This window comes from Pan paniscus, chromosome 10 (assembly GCF_029289425.2).
Source record: "Pan paniscus chromosome 10, NHGRI_mPanPan1-v2.0_pri, whole genome shotgun sequence".
Lineage (NCBI taxonomy): Eukaryota > Metazoa > Chordata > Mammalia > Primates > Hominidae > Pan > Pan paniscus.
The window spans coordinates 83,376,124-83,392,467 of record NC_073259.2 but is presented as its reverse complement, the minus strand read 5'-3'; the positions used below and the strand labels follow the sequence as shown (position 1 = coordinate 83,392,467).

At 33.1% G+C, this 16,344-nt stretch overlaps 2 protein-coding genes and 1 long non-coding RNA gene across 8 annotated transcripts in view; 2 read left to right on the top strand and 1 right to left on the bottom strand.

Annotated features, from left to right (window-relative positions):
• The window catches only part of GLIPR1L1 (GLIPR1 like 1), a 35,843-nt gene extending 20,497 nt beyond the window's left edge, over positions 1–15,346 (bottom strand). Inside the window, exons 1-3 of one of the 3 annotated variants that reach the window (XM_055095916.2) lie at positions 15,074–15,346; positions 6,051–6,296; positions 2,257–2,357 (exon numbers count right to left, since the gene is read on the bottom strand). In XM_055095916.2, the coding sequence (XP_054951891.1) occupies positions 2,257–2,357; positions 6,051–6,296; positions 15,074–15,247 (521 nt within the window). In that variant the 5' untranslated portion in view covers positions 15,248–15,346. The remainder of the gene's footprint in view (positions 1–2,256; positions 2,358–6,050; positions 6,297–15,073) is intronic. The other 2 variants (XM_003832896.5, XM_055095917.2) reach the window with 2 other exon arrangements.
• The window catches only part of CAPS2 (calcyphosine 2), a 115,005-nt gene that overhangs the window by 40,799 nt on the left and 57,862 nt on the right, over positions 1–16,344 (top strand). The gene's annotated exons all lie outside the window — the stretch shown is intronic.
• On the top strand, positions 6,288–15,372 carry LOC134728446 (uncharacterized). Its single transcript, XR_010108847.1, has 3 exons — positions 6,288–8,927; positions 14,795–14,936; positions 15,242–15,372. It is a non-coding gene; the product is annotated as an uncharacterized LOC134728446 (long non-coding RNA).

Genomic DNA, 16,344 nt, shown 5'->3' with positions numbered 1-16,344 from the left:
TGCCCCGCTGGCCAGCAGGGAGTCCAATGTAAGGAAATCAATTTCCACTAAAAGTTGTATTGCAGCTGATACACTTTTTATCTTTTTGGATATTTTTTCCTCTATGGATTCTATCTTGGATAATTTTTTTCTTTTCTTTTTTTAAAGAGATAGGGTCTTGCTCTGTTTCTCAAGGCAATCATGGCTCACTGCAGTCTTGAACTCCTGAATCACTGTCTTGGATAATTTCTAATGTTATGATTTTGAATTCATTAATCTTTTTTTCTGGAATGTCTAATATTTCATTAATTTTAACTTCTAAAAATTCTCAGACATTGTAGTCCTCTGTTTTTAATATTTTTCATATCTTTGCTTAGCATTTAAAAATATAGAGTACAGTTATAATAACCATTTTAATGTCTTTCTCTTTTAATTATAACATCTGTGTAAGTTCTGCATTCATTTCAACTTATTGATTCAGCTTCTTCTTATGTCTTATTTTTTTCCTTCTTTATATGGCTGGTAATATTTCATTAGATACCAGACATTGTAAGTGTTAGGTGCTGGGTATTGTGTATTTCTGTAAACCTCCTTGAGTTTTTTTGCTGTTGTTGTTGTTAAAGTTATGTTGTTCTTTTCTTAAAATTCTGTGCTTTTATAATCATTCTCAATCATTTCTTATGTGGGATACAGTCAAATTACATGGGAACATTTTGATCCTTTCAGATTTTACATTATGAATTGTTAGGTGGGTCTGGAGCAGTTTAGTTCTGCTCCCTGTGTGAGTGCCAAGAACTGTGTCCTCTTATTCTTTCAGATGCTTCTTAACCTGGCCTGAAGTTGTTTCCTCACGTGCATGTGTTAATCAATACTCTGCTAATCAATACTCAAGGAATATTATTTGCAGATTTCTAGGGTTCTCTCTGTGTGTAGTTCTCTTTTCTCTGGTACTCTTTTCCGTGAACTCTAGCTGTATTGGTATTCCTGTACTTTTAGCTCCATTTCTTCAACCCAGGGAGCCAGCCAACCTCTGTCTTAGTAATTTCATATGCCATGACCTGAACACTCTCACTGAGACAGGAAGCTGGGGGAATTATAGGGCTAACTTTTTTTTGTTGTTATTTTTCAGAGATCACAGCCCTTTGTTGTATTATAGCCAGTGTCTTTAAAACCATTGCTTCATGTGCTTCATCTGTTTTGCTTTTTATGGCTTTTGTTTCAAGTGACAGGGTATATTGGTCCCTACCACTTGGCCAGGGGTGACATAACACTATTCTCGTATGCTTTCACAAGACCCATAAGAAATCTGTTACGTACATAATTTGTTTGGACCCCAAAACCTGACTTATTCAAAGCAGTATGATGCTTAACTGCTTTTTCATCAAATCTTGAGCCTTCATCCCCTATTATTATTCTCTTTCCATTTCAAATCTTGTGATTAGTCTCCTTAAGAGAAAAGATGATAATAAATGTGTCAGTAGTTTTATAATTTCTCTGAATCTATAAAAACTCTACTTTTCCCAAGCTATAAAAATTTGTATTTTTCATTCTTGTTTTTGCTTCCAAGTGAAAGGTCATGGAAGAAAATACAGAGAGATATATACACATTTCTGCCTCTCTCTAGTACTTTTGGCATATCTCAGCTCCTTTTCATCAGTTTTGCATATTTATTCTTTGTCTTTGTTTTTATCTTTTCTACTGCTTATTTTTAAATTGATGTTTGTTGAAGAGCTGGGTTATTAACTGTTTTTATAGTCTTCCTAGTATAGATTCACTGGGATTAGAGGACTAGAATTTCATTTTTGGAGTTTCCCTTTAAGCTTATGCTATATTTTCATTTAGATATGCAATTATCAGCAAGACAATTAAAGTTATGTTGTTCTTTTCTTAAAAGTATGTTCTTTTACAATCATTCTCAATCATTTTCTTATTCCACTTATTTTATATTATATTAGAGAAGCATCTGCCAGCCTTTTTGTGTTTCAGTATTTATATATTACTGTGGCAACATATTTTATATTATCTCTTTTTTTAAACCTATCAGTCTCCATCATTTTCTCTCTCAAGTTTAAATATCTTATAATAGGTATAATTTTTCTTTAAGTAAGGCAATATTCTGTCACCATCTTCTATTTTCACCTATCTCATTTGATTAGCATTGTAGAGGGAGTCATTACTTATCAAAAATACACTTGTGTCTAGTATAAGGTCCTCTTATTTGGCAACCATCATCAACATTAATTTCAATTAAAATATTTTTAAGAGAAAATAACTCACGCAGGTCCGTAGTTGCATACAAATATTACAGTTGAAGCTCCCCCAAGGTTAGGACACATTGCAACTGCACAACCGACATAAAATGAATTGGCCCAAACTAACTATAAAGAAAAGGAATGTCAAGATAGAATATGGAAAACAATTCTATGCAAACAATGCATTTAGAGAATTGGTATAATCTTTGTCATGCTACAAAAAATAATGTACATAAATATTTATTAGTTACATATTTTTTCTAATGTTTATATTTATATTAAAATTCTTATATTGTCATGGCTGATTTTATGAGAGCTACCAAGCTAGTTTTTCCTTACTGGTAATTCTCATAAATCAAAAGGATAATATAATATATAACCAAATTCATAATATACAGCCAAAATAATTTCTTCTAGATTATTTATGAAATACATTTTAATTCTATCCCTGGGAATATCATACAAACAATATGAAAATCAGACTATAAATGAAAACAATAACTTACATTTATTTGTTTTTCTCAGAAAAATTTTACAAATTACATCTTAAATTTTGCAATCTTAACCATATTCTTACCTTTGTCAAGTCACAAGACATAGGTAGGAATGAAAAACATATTGAGTTGATTTTCAAAGATGCCTGCCGTAAGGATGGTGAATGTTTATTTTTATCTAGTTGCAAAGAATAGCAAAGTTATTCAAAAGGAAGAAGACTTCTATGGAAAACTAGTTATAGGAGATAGGTAAAGAGGTGAGGAACATTACTAGTTTTTGTGACAATGATAGAATAAAATTTTTTCATTTTCCAAATAAACAAAAAAGGGAAAAAAATACTGGTTTACTCCATTTGAAAAATAATTCAAGGAATTTAGACACAGAATAAATTTTAACAACACAAATTTCTGATCTCATTTATTTTACAACTTTATTAGCAAAATGTACTAAGCTATTTCGTAAATTGATGTATCAATTGTTTTCTATATGCTTGTCCTAGCCAGAGTCAATAGTTTTGCAAAATATATTTTACCAGCTTTTTGTTTGCCTGAGAGGCAGCAAAAGTGCAAGAAAAATCAAAGTGAACTGAGAACTTAAAAACGAGATTTGGGAGGCTGAGGCGGGCAGATTGCGAGGTCAGGAGTTCGAGGTCAGCCGGGCCAACATGGCAAAACCCCATTTCTACTAAAAATACAAAAACTAGCTGAGCGTGGTGGCATGTGCCTGTAATCCTAGCTACTCAGGAGGCTGAGGCAGGAGAATTGCTTGAACTCAGGAAGTGGAGGTTGCAGTGAGTTGAGATCACACCACTGTACTCCAGTCTGGGTTACAGGGCGAGACTCCGTCTCAAAAAAAAAAAAAAAAAAAAAAAAAAGAGTTTTGCTTTCAGCCATCTTTGTGGTTTTGGTGAGTAAGTGACAGATCAATTCTGAGGTAGTTTCCCACTTAATGAAATGAGATAAAGTGAGATGATTAAAAGAGCATTTTTCCTTTTGAATGTTTTAAACAATTAACCAAAAATACAACTAAAATATATGTATTTCCAAAAAATCATGTTTAACAATTTGGCTTATGAATAACTAACTACATCATTAAATTTTATCTAAATTGTGACTTTTTGGGGCTTTTGGAATCGTGAGAATAAATATTCACTATGTAGGTTTACGATGTATTGCTTTCATTAAAGAAACTAGATGTAATATTAATATGAACATTGGATGTAACTCTTTAATATGAATATCAGTAGGTGATAAATGCAAGAAAATTTTCTCTTATTTTGTTTAGAACATTAAGCAAGATATAGTTGTTGATTTTATAAGAATATAACCATTCCTAATTATTTAACCTTGTGTGTAAACTAGCCAATAAAGAGTAAGCTCCCCTTTCTGATTTAGTAATACGAAGGGAGAAGGGGCATTTGAGAACCAGCTTTTTTTGTTTTGTTTGTTTTTTTACTTTACAGCAAAAGTGAAGACAAAGGATATATAAAAGCTATGACTCAGCCTTGATATCATCTTAGGGATATTGCATCTTTTTGTTAGTCAGGACATCTGACACCTGATTCATTCTCTCAATTTTCCATTAGTATCCAAACCATATACTTTACCAACATCTTTCCTGATGTCCTAGAGAGTGTCTAGACTTAGAACAACCTGTTGTTGAACGAAGAGTGAACATAAAGGGAACATGGAAGTTGCTATTATTTGTTCACTGCACCTCTGATAAGAACGAGTTGCTTTAAGACCCTATATATTAATTCAACTTATACAAATGGGTAAGTCTAGAGAAGAAGGTTGGCTCTTTATATTGCTTAAACAGGCTTTCCTAGGGGCTCAGTTACCATGTCTAGGATTAAAGTATGGCCCAAAAGGTGAATTTTAGACACATTTACACTTCTATCTGAAATAATTTTAAAAATTGGGAAAATGATAGGAAGTAATGGTTTTCAAGACATTAGGCAACACAACATAATACCCCTGAGATTTGCAGAAAAAAAAGATAGAAACTGTATAATTGTCCTGGTTTATTGCCTGGAGACAGTTTCTAGATTATGGCTCAGGAGAAGTTTGATACACTCTCATAGTTATGAGAGTCTGATTGAGAGTCTTGGGGAGACCACGGACACAGAAGTTTAGATGGCATAGTACTGAAGAGGTGAGAATTGTACAGTGACACACTAGGACAATGTGCAGAGGGTCCTCATCATCTATTCAGCAAAGTACTAATCAAAACATGTATGTGAAGAAACTAGTCTGACCCATTTACAAGAACTAGAGGAAGTAATACCACGGTTTACACAAAGCCAGAAATTGGACCTATTCCCACTTTCCAAATTGGACAACTTCATAATTCTCAGGGTATTAGGTAGAGTGTGCAGAAGAATCTTGCCTCTGTAGTGAGAGATCATTATCAGCTCTGGACTAAACGCTACTTTTATTCTACCTAACATATTTTAAAAGCAGGAACAAAGAGGATCAAATAAATTGCAGGTAACTTAGCTGTACCCAAAAAGACAGCTCAAGAATATTTATAGTATACAGATGAACCCAGCACTCAACAAGGCAAAACGTACAAATTGCGAATATAATAAAATTTACCCAACATGATATGATGGAAGAAAATTTGATTCATAATGAAGAGAAAAATCAATCTATTGAAACTAACACAGAGCTAACATAGATACTAGAACTAGCAGGGAAAATATTAATTATTACAACTCTATCTCATATGCTTAAAAAGCTAGATGAAAGAGAAAACATATTAGGTATATTCATTGAAGATGTAAAAATATTAAACTTGTAGAGATACAAACTTTAAGGTGCAAGATTGAAAACAAACTGAATGGGATTAACAGGAGACTAAACATTACAGAAGGCTAGATTAGCAAACTTAAAGATGTAGCAATAAAATTACTTGAAATTAATCACAGAGAGAAGAAAACCAAGAAAAAAGACAAGAGCATCAATTTATGTGGGGAGAACTTCAAGTGGCTTTCTACATGAGTAACTTGAAGAGAACTTCCCACTTCCAGGGAAGGGAAGAGAGAGAGTGAGAGAAAGAAGTATTTCCAGAAACAATGGCCAACATTCTTCTAAATTTGATTTAAGTTATAGACTTACAACCTCAAAAAGGCCAGTGAACTGCAGCACAAGAAACATACAGAAAACTTTGGTATATTATTATTAAATTGCTCAAGACCTATGATAAAGGAAAAAATGTAAAGGCAGCCAGAAAAATAAAGGCACTTTACATACAGAGAAATAAATTCTGGCAATTAAAATATGCACAAATAAGAACTAATCAATAAAGATGTCAAATATTTACCTGTGTATAATGGCCACAGACTCTGGAGCATGATAGACTATCAAAATCATAAAATTGGGTTTCATTATACCAAGCCGTAATGGCATGTCTTGGTGTGAATGACTTTATTCCACCTAACCAGATATTTTCTCCAACATATTCAAAAGCTGCATAGCATTTATATGATTTATCCAAACAGTCGTTATGTTCAAATTTGCACTGGTTTGCCCATGATTTAGCCATCTTTGCTAAACCTTTATCCCAAATCTGAAAGATAAAAATAATTTAAATTGAATTGTGCATAAGTATTTGCATTAAATTATTCTAATGATTATAATCAACTAAGTTTTGCTTAAATTTATTATTTTAATAAGATGTAGTTTTTCTTTGGTATTTATTATGTTCATAGTTAGTCATTTCTTTTTAGTTCTACTTCAGAAATACTTATTTATACTCACTCTATGACAGTTCATTGTTATATTACCTGTACTTAGCAGATGGCCTGGTACATTAGAGTCACTAAACAAATAAATTGGAATGTGATTAAAATAAGCCAGAATTCAAAGTCTAGTAATTCAGAAGGTCATGTTAATTTATTACAATTAAAGGATGAATACTCATTGATAATTAAAAAGGGCAAAAAACTAGGAATAGAAAGAAAAAATCCCCTTAATTTGATAATCTACAAACAAACAGACAAAAATCTTATCAAATGGTGAAATACTAAAACTTTCCCTCAAGATTAGGAATGAAACAAGATATCTGCCCTTGTTATTTCTATTCATTATTGTACAAGAAGTTAGGTAGTATAATAAAATACATGAGTTGTAAATACATAAGACAAAATATATAAAATGTATAAGGATTGGGATCTATCATTATTCACAGATTACATGACTGGATACATAAAAATTTAAATTAATACATAAACAATACTATAAAAATAAATGAAGTTATCAAAGTTGAAAGATACAAGGAAAATATGCAAAAATCTATTATATATCTATGTATATTCTACAAATGAATAGCTGCAAAACATTCAATATGTATAAATAAATTTAATAAGTGATATACAAGATCTCTCTGCTGAAAACTGCAAAAACGTAACTGAAAGAAATTGTAAAAGACTTAAATAAATGGAGAGATATAAAATGTTCATGGACCAGAATATTCTGTATTGCAAAAGAATATTGATTATGACATATAATTTTATTTCTAATCAAACTCCAAGTAGCTTTTTTGGGGTGGAAATTGATTACAAAATTTATGTGGAAATGCAATGTTCCAAGTAAAGCTCAGACAATCTTTTAAATGTAGAATAAAACTGGAGACTTTCTCTACCAGATATCAATATTTATCATAAAGCTACATTAAGATATTGTCATATTGACACAAGGGAAGACAAATAGCTCAATGGAACAGAACAGAGTCCAGAAACAACTCATGACAAAAGCAACAGTCTTAATGTAGGTATAATTGCCAAGGTTATTTTTAAACATCTTTTTATTTTTAACTAATTATAAATTCACAAGAAGTTACAAAAATAATACACAGGGGTCCTGTGTAGACTTCACCTACTTTTCCCAATGATAATATTTTTTGTAACAATAGTATGATATCAAAATAAGAAATTGACATTGGTATTATCTACAGACCTTTTAAAGATTTCAACAGTTTTACATGCATTTATTTTTGTATATGTGTAGGTTTATGTGATTTTATCACATGTATAAATTGAAGTAATCACTCCCACAATATCTAGATACAGCACTGTTTCAACACCACAAGGATCCTTCATGCTAACCTATTAAGTCACAACCACTCACTACCCACACTATCTTTAACCCCTGGCGATCACCAATCTGTTCTTCAGTTCTGTAATTTTGTTATTTCAAGAATGTTGTATAAATAGGTGGCCAGGCGTGGTGACTCATGCCTGTAATCCCAGCACTTTGGGAGGCCAAGGCGGGTGGATCACCTGAGGTCAGGAGATCCAGCCTGGCCAACAGGGTGAAACCCCATCGCTACGAAAAATACAAAAATCAGCCAGGTGTGGTGGCGGGTGCTTGTAATCCCAACTACTCAGGAGGATGAGGAGGAGAATTGCTTGAACCTAGGAGGCGGAGGTTGCAGTGAGCCAAGACCGTGCCATTGCCCTCCAGTCTGGGTGACAGAGACTCCGTCTCAAAAAAAAAAAAAAAAAAAAAAAAAAAAGAGGCCGGGCGCGGTGGCTCACGCCTGTAATCCCAACACTTTGGGCGGCCGATGCGGGCGGATCACGAGATCAGGAGATCGTGACCGTCCTGGCTAACACGGCGAAACCGCGTCTCCACTAAAAATACAAAAAATTCTCCGGGCGTGGTGGCGGACGCCTGTAGTCTCAGTTACTCTGGAGGCTGAGGCAGGAGAATGGCGTGAACCCGGGAGGCGGAGCTTGCAGTGAGCCGAGACAGCGCCACTGCACTCCAGCCTGGGCGACAGAGCGAGACTCCGTTTCAAAGAAAAAAAGAAAAAGAAAAAAAGAATGTTATATAAATAGAATCCTCCTCTATGTATCCATTTTGAGATTGGCTTCTCTTCACTCAGCATAATGCCTTTGAGAGCCACGGGGATGTTCCATGTGTTGATAGTTTGTTCCATTTAATGACCAAGTCATATTCCATGGTATAGATGTACCACAGTTTAACTTTCATCTATTGATGGAAATTTGGATGTTTACAAGCTTGAGCTATTACAAACATGTATAGAGTCACTAAACTCCTGTTTCTCAAGAGCATTGAATCGGGAGTATCCATAAATATTTGTGAGCAGGTTTTTATGTAGCAATGTTTTCCTTTTTCTAGGAAAAAAGAAAAAGGAAAAAGTGCCCAGAAGTGCAATTGCAAGTCTAAGTCATATGTAAGTGTATGTTTAGGTGTTTTTTTTTTGTTTTTTTTTTTGTAAGAAACTGCCAAACTATTTCCTAGAGTGGCTATACCATTTTGCATTCCCACCAGAAAAGTATGACTGATCAATTTTCTCCATATCTTCACCAGTATTTGGTATTGTCATTATTTTTTATTTTTGCTTTCCTAATTGGTGTGTAGTGATATGTCCTTGTGGTTTTAATTTGCATTTCACTAATGGCTAATGATATTTAGCATGTTTTCATGTGCTTATTTTCCATCTGTATATCTCTGTGGCTAAATGTCAGTCTTCTGTTAATTTTCTAATTGAATTTTTTTCTTTTTTTTTTTTACTGTTGAGTTTTGAGACTTATTTCTCTAGATAGGAGTTCTTTCTTAAATATATGGTTTGAATATATTTTCTCCTAGTTTGTAGTTTGTCCTCTCATCTTCCTAACAGGGTACTTTAGAAAGTAGAAGTTTCTTATTTTGATGAGGTCAAATTTGTTGACTTTTTAAAAATAGTTTTTGGTTTTGATAAAAATCAAAATAATTCATTATATTAGGAAGTTTCATCTAGCCCTGTCCTGAGGATTTTCTCCTGTTTTTCTTCTAATAGTTTTATTTAAATTTATGATTCATTTTGGGTTAATTTTTGCTCTTTAGGTCAAAAAGTTTTTTCTTTTCTTATAGGCATTAAATGGTGTTTCAACACCATTTCTTGAATAGACTATCCTTGCTCCACTGAATTGCTTTTGCATCTTTGTCAAAAATCTACACAGAGGAAAATAAGTCGTTTTTTGAAAAAGACACTAGCACACACATGTTTATAGCAGCACAATTTGCAGTTCTAAAAATATGGAAACAGTCTAAATGCCCATCAACCAAGAAGTTAATAAAGAAAATGTGGTATGTATATATATATATACATATATATTTTATATATGTGTGTATAAAATATATACATATAATGGAATATGACTCAGCCATAAAAAGGAAAAAAATAATGGCATTTGCAGCAACCTGGATGGAGTTGGAGACCATTATTCTAATTGAAGTAACTCAGGAATGGAAAATGAAACATTGTATGTTCTCACTTCTAAGTGGGAGCTAAGCTATGAGGACAGAAGAATGATGGACTCTGGGGACTCATGGGGAAGAGTGGGAGTGGGGTGAGGGATAAAAGACTACACATTGGGCACTGCTTGGGCGATGGGTGCACCAAAATCTCAGAAATCACCAGTAAATAACTTTTCCACTGGGAGAACTGGCTAGCCATATGCAGAAAATTGAAACTGGACCCCTTCCTTACACCTTATCCAAAAATTAGCTCAAGATGGATTAAAGACTTAAATGTAAAACCCAAAATCATAAAAACCCTAGAAGAAAAATCTAGGCAATACCATTCAGGACATAGGCACGGGCAAATATTTCATGATGAAAACATCAAAAGCAATTGCAACAAAAACAAAAATGGACAAATGGTATCTAATTAAAGAGCTTCTGTACAGCAAAAGAAAGTATCATCAGAGTGAACAGACAACCTATAGAATGGTAGAAAATTTTAGCAATCTATCCATCTGACCAAGGTCTAATATCCAGAGTCTATAAGGAGATTAAATAAATTTAAAGAACAACCCCATTAAAAAGTGGCCAAAGGACATGAACAGACACTTCTCAAAAGAAGACATACATGTGGCCAAAAAAACAAATGAAAAAAAAGCTCAACATTAGTTAGCATTAGAAAAATGCAATCAAAACCACAATTGGATACCATCTTAGGCCAGTCAGAATGGCAATTATTAAAAAGTCCAGAAACAGGTGCTGGCAGTGTTGCGCGAAGAAAAGGAACATTTTTACATTGTTGGTGGGAGTGTAAATTAGTTTACCCATTGTGAAGGACAGTGTGGCAATTCCTCAAAGATCTAGAGTCAGAAATACCATTTGACCCAGCAATCCCATTACTGGGTATGTACCCAAAGGAATATAGATCATTCTATTATAAGCATACATGCACATGTATATTCACTGCACACTATTCACAATAGCAAAGACATGGAATCAACCCAAATGCCCATCAGTGATAGAATGGATAAAGAAAATATGTGCTACAGACACACCATGGAATACTATGCAGCCATAAAAAGGAATGAGATCAAGTCCTTTGCAGGGACATGGATGGAGCTGGAAGCTATTATCCTCAGCAAACTAATGCAGGAACAGAAAACCAAACACCACATGTTCTCACTTACAAGTGGGAACTGAACAATGAGAACACATGGACACATGGGGGGATCAACACACATTGGGGCCTGTAGGCAGAAGGCGGTGGGAGGAGAGAGAGCTTCAGGAAGAATAGCTAATAGATGCTGGGCTTAATATGTGGGTGATTGGTTGATCTGTGCAGCAAACCACCATGGCATATGTTCACCTGTGTAACAAACCTGCACATCCTGCACATGTACCCCAGAACTTAAAAACTGAAAAAAAATAACTTTTCCATGCAACCAAACATCACCTGTTTCCCCAAAACTATTATTAAAAAAACCTACAGGAAAAAATGGAAAAAAAATGAAATAAAATGAATTGATGCAGAGTTTTACCAAATGGTTTTCATGACTCTATTGAGATGATCAATAATTTTTCTCATTGAATCTATGAAGAGTGGCAGACTGTAAACAGCAATTAAATTCCCCCAATCCAAGTCAGATTTCTCACAGATTTTTCATTTTCTGGGGAGTTTTCTGTTAATGGTGTTTCCAGTTTTGTTCCTGATTTTGTTGATTAATTTTCAAGTCCTAATCCAACTTTTTATTCCTGAGATTGTGTTGCTGGATTCAATTGATTATAATTTTGTTGAAGATTTTTTGCATCTACATTGAGCTATAATTTTCTAACCTGTAATGTTTTTTCTGGTTTGGTGTCAGGGTAAAAGTTGACTCATAAAGTTCCAAAAGGTTTTCTCTTTCAGTTTCACAAAGAGATTTGTATAAGATTGGTGTTGCTTTTCTCTTAGAATTCACCTGAATTTTCTGTTAAGAATATTTTAAATTACATATTTAATTTATGTAATGGCATAAGACTATTTAGATTGATGAAGATGCAGATGAATGATCTCATTCATACATTGGTTAAATATCCCTGTTAAAAGATTTATATTGGGTTCAAAGTCAATCTCTAACCCCAGATTCTTTCATTTGTACAAGACAAAGAAGACAATAGTTGAAAAATAATAATAGAAATCAAAGAAATAAAAATAATAAGCAATACTTTTATTAGGCAAAGTTCAAGGATTTAATGTTACTTTATAAAACACATAGTACAGAATGTAATATTTGTGAGACTTTATGTGATAAATAACATGGCACGCATATATAAAATAAAAATTCCAATCTTGAGGTAGGTAGTTTCACTGACGTATACATATGTAAAAAAAATTGTACATTAAAACTAGTGCATTTTATGCACTTATTCACTAGTAATCATTCAATAAACAACATATCAAAATACTGTGTCAATTTTATAAAATGCTGATTTTCAAGACATTTGTCCATTTATTTTCTTTATGTTGTCAAATTTATTAGTATAAAGTTGTTCAAAATATTCTCTATCTATCCATTTAATGTGTGGAGTTTTTTAAAAGTGATTTTCCATTCCTAAAATTGATTTTTGAGTTGTGTCTTTCTTCATTAATCTTTTTTTTACTACTGGTTTATCAATTTTATTAATATATAGTTTTAAACCAACTTTTGATATTATTGATTTTAGTCCTCATACTTTTACTTTCAATTTCATCAAATTATGATCATCTTTAGTTTTTTTAAAATTTTCTTGTGCTTAATTTAAACTTGTTTCCTACCTTCTTGAGTTGAAAGAATAGGTCTTGATTTTTAACTATTCTTCTTTCCTAAAATATTCATTTAAATCTATACGTATGCTTCCAAACACTTCTTTTGCTATATCCCACAAATTTTGATATGCTGTGTTTCCATTAACATTCGAATCTAAATTATAGTAATCTCTATTATTATTTCTTCTTTAACTTATGGACCATTTAGATATGTGCTGCTTGATTTCACATTTTGGGAGATTTTGCACACTTTATTTCTAGTTTAAGTCTTTTTTTTCCAGAAAATACAGAACAAAATTTCAAATACTGTTAATTTATTGAGACTTGTTTTATGGTTCAGCATATTGTTTATATTGATGAATGTAATGAATACTTGATAAAAATTTGTATTTTGCAGTGTGGTATAAATTGTTTAATGTCAATTAGGTAAAATTGTTTGATGTTCAAATCTTTTTTATTTTTACTGATTTTTACCTACTTGTTCTCTTACTAAGATTAAAATCTCTATGACTGTTTTGTCTCTTTCTCCCTTTACTTTTGCCAATTTTTGTGTATTAAAATATATTATTACATTTATTTGTATTGAAGATTGCTGTGTCTTTTGTTGAATTGGCCCTTTTATTTTCCTAAATGTCCCCTTTTATTTCTGGTAGTTCTCCTTGTCTTAAAATCTACTTCGGTAGACATAAATATAGCTACTCTATCTTAATTTTAGAGTTTGCATAATGTATTTTTTCCATCTTTTTACTTTAATCTGTTTGTGATATGTTTCTATTACAAAAGCAGTAATCCAATCTGATAATCTTTATTTTTAATTAAAGTATGTAGTAGTCATTTGCATTTAATGTAATTTTAACATGGTTAAGTTTTAGTCTACCATTTGCTATTTTTAATTGATTCCCTCTTTGTTCTTTTGTTCCTTGTTCCTGTTTTCCAAAAATTAATCAAGGACTTTAGTATTCTATTTACTGGATTTTTAGCTCTACTTCTTCGTATATTTTTAATGGTTATTCTAGATATTAAAATATGCATTCTTAACTTCTCACGGTCCATCCAGAAATATTATTGTGATTCTTAACAATATAAGGAACTTTCAGCAGAATAATTCTATTGACACTTCACTTCATTTTTTATGCATTGGTTATAATGTGTTTTGTTTCTACGTTATTATAAACTCCACAATTCATTGTTATCATATTTTGCTTTAAATAGTCAATGAGTACAAAAGAAATATAAAGAACATTTATTATATTTAACCCCACATTTACTCTTTTTTATCATACAATTTACAATAAAACTCTAAAGGCATCACCCATATTAATACTAATATTAGTATTTCTGAATTCCGTTGAATATTTATTTCTAGTTAATTTATGCCTTGGACAACCCCAAGCTGGTAAACATTATATATTAAAATATCTTAACAATTCTGCATTAAAGAGATTAGTTTATTCTTGTTTCATTTCTGATACATATTTGAATCTTTCTCCCCCATCAAAATATAATTTTCTTGTACAGTAGACTAGTACAGTTTTGAACTTATTTTAATGCCTGAGTTGTGATTTTATAATTACTTTTGTTTTCCACTGGATAGAAAAGAAGAAAGCTGGAATAGATATGACTTATACTGTATCTACATCTGCATAGTACATAAAATAGACTAATACTATCAACGTTTATGCTTATAATGATGCATTTATAAACAAGAAAAAGTTATAATGCAAGGGAAATTTCCAATCATACAATTCATAGTCAAGTATTTAAAATTTTGTAAATTCTATGGATTATTTTAATAATCCAATGCTTTTTATGCTTATTCTTCAATAGAGTACTGTATTTTTTTCAAATAAAATAATACTACACATGAAGTGTTGTTTTGATCTTGGATTCATATGATATAAAAATAAGTAAGAGAACAAGAGAATCTCCATTCCTGGGCTATTTCTTTGGTATCTTGTATCTTGGTTGTGGGGGGTGGAAATTGCTAGCTAAAAAATGGAAGAAAGAAAACAAAATAATCCTGTGTTCAGTACTTATAACTTTAGTGGTGCAACAAAGCAACTTCCAAACACTGCTCCAGCATCCCCACCTTCCCCGCAAGAGGCAAGGAACAGCTTCAAGTCTTCCTTTCTTGTTCACTCCTATGACTCTGGAGGAGACAGCCCAACCAAGGTGTGAATTTTTTTCTTTTTAACTGCATATATGTAAAGTCCGGATTGAATTAGTACAAGTTAAGTCCGTGAAATTTATCACCCAGATACCTCAGGATGAGTCAGGGATTTAAGAGCCCAGCCCTGGTTCTTTCTCACCATGTATTTCATGTCGGCCGCGGGAGGGTTGACTTTGCCACGCCATTCGTTGTGGGCTTCTATGCAGTTGTCTATAAAGTGTGGGTCAGTGATGGATGGGATTTTGGAAGATGTACTGGCTACCAAACACAGACCCAAGATCCATAAACAACTGAATTTATTCTTCAGAGCCATGGAAGTATGTGGAGGATGCCCTGACTGCGCGGACCAGTAACGGCTGGGGCAACCCGATTTCCCCACGCCCCCGCACCACGCTCTCCCTTGGCTCCATCCTGCCGCACAGGCTCGAGCCCAGCGCGGGGATGCCCAGCAGGCTGGATCAGCTTGTCAGTGTCGCTGTGGGGAAGAACAGGCAGCAGGGTTCCCCTTCCACAGCGCTTTGAGCTACAGGGGAAAGCTCTGAGTCGCCCTCTGGTGGAGGGAATTTCAACCATCCAAACTGCTTTCTGTGGATCCAATCTGTAATCTGCAGAGCGCGTCTGGATTGTAATACAGATTGCAATATGCAAGCCACACAAGTTAGGTAAAGAACAAGTGCGGGATGCTGACAATGGGCCAGTCGAGTGCAAAGCACTATATATTCGTTTCTGAGACGCAGCTTCCGTGTATAGATTTTTATTGTTCTAAATAATCTAGAATCATATTGCCACTTCCCTCAGAGATTGGGAATAGAGTAAGAATAGGCAATACTTATACAGTGACATACAGTGATCCTAAATTATCAACTTGTCAAACATTTAATAATTTCCTTCTGTTTTTTCGTCTGAAGAGACCGAATGCTTAGATAGATAAAAATAGATGCCTGGAAAATGTAGCCAAGTAGTTCCTCTTGACAAAATCTTCCCTTTTTGATAGTTTGGAACAGAGCCACTGTATGGTGACTGGTAGACTCCAAGAGTTGCTTTAATTGATACACTGAGACTGGGATGGACAGAGTACATTTGATTGTCTATTTTACCTGCAATGCAATATAAATCAACTTCATTTGGCTTAATGTTTTAAATTCATTACATCAGTTATATTGATATTCTGTAATAAACCAGCATTTTTCCCCATGACATTAATTTTTTTAGTATTTCTATGTTTCAAATAAATACCTTTACTTAGTAATTTGAAGTTGTTTACAATGCTGTTTAATTCAAGTGAACACGTACTTACATCTGCTGAATGATCCGCCATAGTCAACCTTGACACAAAAAACAAAAACCAAAACAAACTACTTTGATGCAGCTACTATCTTTTTAAAAATAAAAAGCAGAAAATTAGATTAT